The 8,111-nt window shown below is 32.2% G+C and overlaps 2 protein-coding genes across 7 annotated transcripts in view; one reads left to right on the plus strand and one right to left on the minus strand.

Annotated features, from left to right (window-relative positions):
* Nucleotides 1-1,426: 1,426 nt before the first annotated feature.
* LOC116845714 (putative 3-methyladenine DNA glycosylase) lies at nucleotides 1,427-6,295 on the plus strand. 3 transcript variants are annotated; one of them, XM_032818741.1, is made up of 5 exons: nucleotides 1,427-3,015; nucleotides 3,345-3,505; nucleotides 3,572-3,766; nucleotides 3,914-4,123; nucleotides 4,856-5,720. In XM_032818741.1, exons 2-5 carry the CDS (start codon nucleotides 3,406-3,408, stop codon nucleotides 5,260-5,262), a joined length of 912 nt encoding a protein of 303 aa, XP_032674632.1. In that variant the 5' UTR covers nucleotides 1,427-3,015; nucleotides 3,345-3,405; the 3' UTR covers nucleotides 5,263-5,720. The 3 variants fall into 3 exon arrangements, with proteins under 3 accessions (XP_032674632.1, XP_032674631.1, XP_032674630.1); XM_032818740.1 differs by lacking the exon at nucleotides 4,856-5,720 and adding an exon at nucleotides 5,893-6,295 and having other exon boundaries at nucleotides 1,435-3,015; nucleotides 3,345-3,498; XM_032818739.1 differs by having other exon boundaries at nucleotides 1,564-3,015; nucleotides 3,345-3,498.
* A 53-nt stretch (nucleotides 6,296-6,348) lies between these two features.
* The window catches only part of LOC116845713 (vacuolar protein sorting-associated protein 18 homolog), a 21,498-nt gene continuing 19,735 nt past the window's right edge, over nucleotides 6,349-8,111 (minus strand). For all 4 annotated transcript variants that reach the window (XM_032818737.1, XM_032818736.1, XM_032818735.1 and 1 more), the window contains one exon: nucleotides 6,349-7,263. In XM_032818737.1, the coding sequence (XP_032674628.1) occupies nucleotides 7,200-7,263 (64 nt within the window). In that variant the 3' untranslated portion in view covers nucleotides 6,349-7,199. The remainder of the gene's footprint in view (nucleotides 7,264-8,111) is intronic.

Consider the following 8,111-nt stretch of genomic DNA (forward strand, 5'->3'; position numbering starts at 1 on the left):
AATTCTGAGTTTATTTTCAGATGCAAAAAAATTCTTCAGAATTCAGTTCAGGGAAAAGAATTCTTTTTGCATCTAAAAATGAACTTAGAATTGGTGACATATGACTAAATTCTTTTTTAATAATCTGTGCTATCTGGGAAATTGATATATAGTCATATAAAAATATATATAATTATATATAATTATATATGAATTTTGTCCATCTATATGTGACTTTACATATGACTATATCTAATTATATATGTCCATACATAAAACAAATACTGTTGAATAAAAGAAAAGAAAATAATTTAATTCAATTAAACTTCAACATCATGGGATACTATAAACATAAGTATTTACTTCAATTATATCTTCAACATTCTTTTCAATATGAATATATGTAATTATCCTATATAGCAGAGATATCCAAAATATATCATAAGGATATCCTAAAGATATATTTGGGATATGTGATATCTTCAAGATATCCTTATGATATATTTGGGATATTCCTGCTATGTGGGTATATATAATTATATGTGACCATATCTGGACAAAATTCATATACGAATTTTTTTTCCGGAACAATACTAAAAAAACGAGAATATATCATACTCACTAGAGAACAGCTGCGTTAAATAGAGAAAACAGTTCAGCAAATGCTTATAAGCTTACGACAATAAGCTAAAATAAGCTAGTCATTACTCATATCACTGGTCGTAAACTGGTAGTCAGAATTATAAATCATTAATCTCAAGAAACTTGCAATTACGATAAGTTGTAGTAGATCGTTGCGTCATATTTCAGATAATCAGAGGGAAGACAGTTTTCAGTCAGTTTTGGTTAGTTCTCTCAATAAAGATGGCAAAAAATATTGCTCATTAGTCAGTCGTAAAATAATCATAATTTTTAATCTGTAGGAAATGGAGTTTGACTATATCCATGCAGTTACTGATTTCTGACATGTTATTGTCTTATGATACTAGTGATTTGCTTATAACTCACTTCTGACTACTAATCTATTACTAATAGCTTATTGTAAAAAGCCGATTAATAATTGTCCGTGATTAGAATATTCTCTTAAGTTTTCGATAGATTTGAGAGACAATGTATTAATCTGAAGTAACGATAATTATGCTTATTGAGCTACAGAGAGAATATTATAATTTTTTTTCATATAAATTTGATTATGTATAAATTTTTCGTATAAATTTTACTATATATTCTAATAGTACAGAAATAAGATCTTGTTAACGAACGTAATCAATTTTGTTAGAAACACAGCAAATTTTGCTAGAAATATAGCATAATTTTTAATATATTTAAGTTTCTAAATATAAGTAATACATATGAAACGAAAAAAATAGTCATTACTACAGAATGTCGATCTATTCCTCGGTTACAGAATTCTATAGTAATTTTTACTTTTATAAAATTCTCTCTATTTACTTTCTTTGCTGAACGCAGACATTGAAGTGCCAGACAGCACAAGATCTTCAAGGGATATCCTAAGGACTTATGCGGACATTTAGAAATCCGAGAGAGAGAGAGAGAGAGATGTTTTTGAAAGATCGTACTGTCTGGAGAGTCATAGGTTGCTTTCCAACGAAAGACACAAATCGACACAAATATCATCCTATCTTTGTTACTCACTAAATATGGAAGAAAGATAGAATGATGTTTGTGTTGACTTGTGTCTCTTGTTGAAAAGCAACCTAAGATTCCACGTTCGACGCGAAACACAACCGCAAGACATCGTTTTCATATCAAGCTATCGTTTAGGGCATTTGTTACACACGTAATACTCGTGTATTACTATATCCAAAACACACTATCGCGAAAAAGGTACCGCTAATTACACGCGAATATGATCGATCTCGCATTATCGAATAATTGCGCGAAGATGGGCCCGCGCGATCTTGGCGTTAGTTTTTATCGACTCACGTCCCGCATATATCGCTGACACGAGTCCTACCAGCTACACTCAGAATGTACCGCCGAATGTCACTTCAAATCAACCACTTTGCGTCGAACGAGACAGCACGCAATAGGTGCATTCAGCGAAATCAACAGTTGCATAACAGTTGAGTAATTCGTCAATGTAATTGGTCTAGATTTAGGGATCTAACAGTAAGAATCAATAATCGCTGATTTCTCACTAAGCACTTTTTCCGCTGAACGCGCCCAATGTAACACACGGAATTCAAACGCACGCCATTGCGGTTACCGCGAAAATTCGACGAACCATCGAAATTCGACTGCGCCATCATTGTTCTGTCCTTCGTAGCTGCATTGCTGAACTGATGCAATAAGTTGGTGTGAAATCAATATATTTTTTCTCACTCTATTTATTGTCTCTCTAAATTATATCAGTTCAGTAATGCTACTACAAAGAACAGACTTCAGCTGCGTTCGAGGAGACGCTATTTAGCGCTATAAGTATGCTCTGCCCTTGTTTGTCCCTAAAAGTTGAACAAGGACAGAGGACGTTTATAGCGCTAAATAGTGTCTCCCTAAACGCAGCCTTCATATAAGACGACGGGCACGCGAAATATCACTTGACTATACATTACGCCTGCGCAGTACCGTTCTATCTCAGTGCTCGATGTTTACAAATTTCATACGCGTCGACGCGTCCCGTTTGCGTGTAAACAAGAAATGTGTGATTATGTGATCCTATTGTAATATTTTGTAAATGTAATATCTGATTCGAAAATCTGGTTACGCGTAATGGCATGCACATACAATTTCCAATTGCAAAATCTCTATAAGAATTTAATAAGTACAAATTTCGACACCGAACATTGTTGACACTGATGTTAACCCTAATCTTCATGACATCGATCGCGTTATACCTTGCTTTGCGTAGAAATAACTCGTGCAGTCGGAAGTTGTGAAACTATTGAAGTTACGACAGAAAATAAGTCAATGAAGCGAACGAGAGCAGCTGCGAAAGTTCAGCAGCGACATGCAATTCAGGAGAATCCTGATGATGAAGTAGTAAAGTTGGTGGAGATCCAAATGGCTTCAAAGGTTTCTATCGTATTTAATGCTTTTATGATAAATGCCGACTTATTAGCAAAATTATTTATTTTTGGTAATAGATAAAAGAGGATATATAACAGATTAATTCTTTAAAAACAATAATAATTCTACATTATTTTATGCAAAGTCTATATTCCAAGAGAAGGTTAGGATTAGACTTTTGATTTTATTTAATATGTTAGAATAATTAAAAGAATATGTACAAATATGCACAAATGTACATATTTATAATGTGTGCAAATGTTACAGTCCATTTACATATTGTCATATCTCAAAATCCAATACAGCTTTTACATTAACACATTATTTTGTATTAGGTAGAGTCAAATGAAAAACCAAAACTAAACCTGAAATCTTTACGAAGTGAAGATAACAAAAATGTATATAGCACGACCAATTCTCACATTACTGAGTCCTCTAAGAAATTTAAGAGTGTTCAAGAAGAACCAAAGACAAAAACTCTCATCAAAAGTTAGTCGTAAGCTCTGTTAATTAATTACAAGATTCTTGTTTGTCTAAATATGCTTATTAAGAAGTTTTATAGAAGAAGAGTTGAAACCAAACACAAAAGTAAGTAAAAAAAAACCAAGAGCCGTTGTAGACCTGCAAATGATGAAAGAAGAATTGAAACAATTGGAAGATCCTCCTATAACACCTTGGGAGAAGGAATTGTCTTCTGGTCGGTTGCAATATGATTTTTTTGATATTCCCTGTGAGGAACTTGCGCAACGGTTATTAGGTTTGCAATATAAAATATATTTTCTGTAATTTACACTTAAATATATTATTTTTTTATCTGTGAAAGTAGTTATATACTAAGTTATTAATTAGTTATTCATTAAAATATCTAATGTATTAAGAGATAAATTTTCTATTTTTTCTGCAGGTAAAATACTTGTACGATATCTTGAGAATGGAACTATTCTTAAAGGAAGAATAGTGGAGACTGAGGGATATTTGGGTGCAATCGACAAGGCATCTCAAACTTATCAGAACAAAGTTACACCACGCAATATACCAATGTATATGCCACCAGGGACTATTTACGTTTACATGACGTATGGCATGTACCATTGCTTTAACATTTCCAGTCAAGGTGAGTACAAATATGTAAAATTTTTTTTTCTGTTATGTATAAAACATCTTTTTTTATAAAATTATTGGAAATTATTAAAACTATATAATTAGGAAAATAAGAAAAATATTACACTCCTAAACCATTAATAATAAAAAGGAATGTGAAACATCTAATAAAAAAGGTTCTATTGATATTAAATCAAATTAGTATGTCAAGGACTTTTAAAATACATGTGTGAATATGTAGTATAATAAAATTAAGCTAAACCTAACATAATATTTATAAAATCAAAAAGTCTAAAATTGAACTTTGATCAATAAGATAATATATAAAAATATAGACTTTTTGACTTTATAAATATTATCTCATGTTTAACTTGATTCTATTATACTGCGATATTCGTTATTATAAGCTCATAAAATCATTTGACATATTAATTTGAAATATGAAAAGTATTGCATACGCATTCTGGTAATTTGAAAATACGCTCGAACTGCAGAATTGCGCGTATATATATACGAATGAATCAATTTTCAGCAATTATAATTGTGGTATTTACGCAATTGTTTCACTCATCTCAATTTCTATTTAGAGATCTTAGAATTTCGTTTCTATGAATGAATTCGGTACTAAAGAGACAAAAAATATATATAATCTTAAAAGACCAATTGCACATCGAAATACGATGTTATTGGTACTACTAAAATATTATAGTAAAAAATATAGTATAGTATTCTAAATAACGTTTAGAGGTGAGTGCGTATGTATTGATCAGAGCGGTCGAACCGCTGGTGGGCCTCGAGTACATGGAATTGCTAAGAAACATGCAGCTCAAGGATAACGGAAGAGAAAAGCAAATCGCGGACCGTGTAACGCGCCTAAAGCAATATGAGCTTTGCGATAATCCTTTCAAGATTTGCGATGCGTTTGCAATCGACCAGGATACTTTCGACCGAAAGTTCGCTCACGCGTGTAATAATTTATGGCTCGAAAGTCAGCCTTTTGTAAGATCTCCTACTATAGTAGCCGTACCACTAAAAGACCATGAGTCGAACGATATCTACATCCGAAAGATGCGATATTATGTACTAGGCAGCGCTAGTGTTAGTGAAAGAAACTCCGAGCGCGAGAAATATGCTTATGTTGTAACGAATTAAGTTTAGCAAACCTGAAACTCTTTAGATCGAATTATAAATCCAAATATGGAGTTAATTTCAAAACTTTTCCTAAATACAAAAATATATTTTTGCTTAATATTAAGATTTGTACCAAATAATTGTAATTTCATCAATGCTATCCACACTATGAATTTTATATTGTATATAGAACAAAATGTAATCATAACATGATTCTTATTCTCTTTCTCCCTTTAAACGCCACGCTTGCCTTTAGCGAGTTGAGAGATAAATTTTAAAAAAGTGAAACTGTCTTTGCCTTCACTTTTGTATGTTGTTATATAGAATGTTGAATTTTATAAATTTAGGTAGTGAATATAAAGAATTTAATCAAGAGAGTTTCTAGCCTATGATAAATACCAACAAGTATATCTAGTCCTATACATGTATTTAATGTATTTCACAGTACATAAAATAAATTTGGCACTTAAAGAGTTCAAGAGAAATTAGAAAAATTAATTCACCAAAGAAAACCACATTAGATAATGTTCAATTACAATAATAGTAGTACTGCAGTTTCTTTAATAACTTCCTTAATCTATATAGAAGAATAGATTCTTCTCATATCGGGAATTTTAGAAGAACCTCATTTCAACATTGATAAGATCTTAGGTGTTGGATGCGCGGTACTGGTGCGAGCTGTGGATCCCTTGGAAGGTATCGAGCACATGGCTGACCAACGGAAGCTATCGGAGACGAGGAAAGCCAGTCTGAAACCGCACGAGCTATGTAATGGTCCATCGAAACTGTGCATGGCATATCAGCTTGACAGGCAACATAACAAGTACTCTGTTTGTACCTGGAAGTCTCTGTGGATTGAGGATGACGGCGTGTTGTCGGACTTCAGGATTATCAGTTCCGCTAGGATTGGAATTGACAGCAGCGGTCCGGAATGGGCCAGTAAACCCTTGCGTTACTATATCCACGGTAATAAGTCTGTCAGTAAGAGAGATAAAAAGGCAGAGATGGAAGTTTCTTAACAGCTCAAGACTGATTCTAAAGATTTCGTCGAAACCAGTTCGTGCTTCATATTTTCACGTAAAATAAATCAATATACAATAAGACTAATAAGATTTTAAATTAGTCTTTATTAAATAAAAAATCTGCATTCGTTGGAGTAAAACATTGGATATTACTGAAGAACAGAACGCAAACGTGCTGTCAGAAGAAATCAGTATTAATATTATTATCACTGAACATTTGATATGCATGTTAAATCGTAATTTTCTATTAAGGCTCTGCTATCTCTGCTATAATAAATAATTCCTGAAATAATGGCTGCGTTCAGCAGAAAAAGCTGCTTTGCAACTGTTGTAAAATTCGTGAATCTGATTGGAGTATGCTCTTAATTTTACTTAAGTCGCAAAATAACGATCACATTAATCGCGCAAAGACCGAAAAATTACAGGAATAACAAATAATTATGTTGGGAGATTAAATTATTATATAAACATACATAAATTCTGGGGAAGATTAAAAAATCAATGTCATAAGTTTCAATGTTATTAAGTATAATACTTTTTTAATTAAGCTCTCTCTCGATACTCAAATTGTATACATTTATTTCTCCAGCATGTAAATAAAGTAAATTATTCAATTTTAGCTATAAACAATTAATTGAAATAAACAAATGATGGAATCAGTTTATTTCGACAATTGAACATTTATAAAATAAGCGAGCCGAAATACTAGAATACTAAAATCTAAATATCTATAATTACTAGAAATTACACAATAATCGTCTAGCTAAATTTGTTTTAAGATTTCAAATACAATATTTTTTCATACACGATTTTTCTTCAATATTTACAAAAGTTATAATAAAACTTTTTGGAAAGCATACTAAGCCTTGGATCAGTTCTGAAAGATAAATCTCGTAAAAAAAATAAGCATGCTCTATCACATTCTCTGCAACTTCCTCACGCCCATTCCTTCATCACGCGTTCGTAATCTTCTTCCTCGATGAATGGCTTGTCTATCGACCTGCAATAAACAAAAATTATTATATCAAGGCAAAATTATCCTTAATATGTAGAATTTAACATTTCATAATTCAGAATTCCAGACTATAAGTTACAAATTCTAGAATTTTCAATAAACCTAAAATATTAGAATTTCGGAGTTAAGGAAGAAATCTAAAATTAAAAATTTTAGAATTTAGACATATATGAACTTTTTCTAGAATTTGTGATAAATATAATAATGTGTCATAAATGCATATATGTTCAGTTGTGAATTAATTTACGTAAACAATGCAAAACAAATACATATAACATCATATGATAAATTTTAAAGCTCTGCTATCTCCGCGTAAAAAGTCAGAGTTGACGATGGCGCCTAGCAGTGTCGAAAACACGAAATAACCGTGTCAGTGTAGTTGATTGGCTGACACTCGCCCAGACTTACACTAGGCCTCGCTTGACATCTTGGAAAATTAGTTGCATTTTATCGCGTTATTTTGCAATTTCTCCGTGACCCCTTGTCCACAACCTTGCTTTAATTCCTAAGCCTCAAGAAATTGACGAACCACAGTTGATTATTTTTAAAATAATCGACTGTGGTTAGTCAATTTATTACGGCTTAAAGATTAAAGCAAGATTATGGACAATAAAGTGTGTATATTATCGTGATCCTCACAGCCGTAAAATGTACAGCAAACTCAGTGATACACTTCGTGATTGGAGTATGCTCTTAATTTTGGTTGAATCCAAGAGCATGTACCAATCAGATTCACGAATTTTACAACAGTTACAAAGCAATTTTTTCCGCTAAACGCAACCAATGCTACATTTTTCGGCTGTCACGGAGGTTTGACAGCTGAGATACCAGCC

Source organism: Odontomachus brunneus, unplaced genomic scaffold (genome assembly GCF_010583005.1).
Source record: "Odontomachus brunneus isolate Ranch 3 - 2012 unplaced genomic scaffold, Obru_v1 Obru_scaffold_057, whole genome shotgun sequence".
Taxonomy (NCBI): domain Eukaryota; kingdom Metazoa; phylum Arthropoda; class Insecta; order Hymenoptera; family Formicidae; genus Odontomachus; species Odontomachus brunneus.

Bases quoted from the DNA above. Each gene is read 5' to 3' on its own strand.
- LOC116845714 (XM_032818739.1), top strand. From the start codon at position 2,911: ATGAAGCGAACGAGAGCAGCTGCGAAAGTTCAGCAGCGACATGCAATT. The intron at 3,016-3,344 runs GTTTCTATCGTA...ATTTTGTATTAG, and splicing joins AGATCCAAATGGCTTCAAAG to GTAGAGTCAAATGAAAAACC. The intron at 3,499-3,571 runs GTTAGTCGTAAG...GAAGTTTTATAG, and splicing joins GACAAAAACTCTCATCAAAA to AAGAAGAGTTGAAACCAAAC.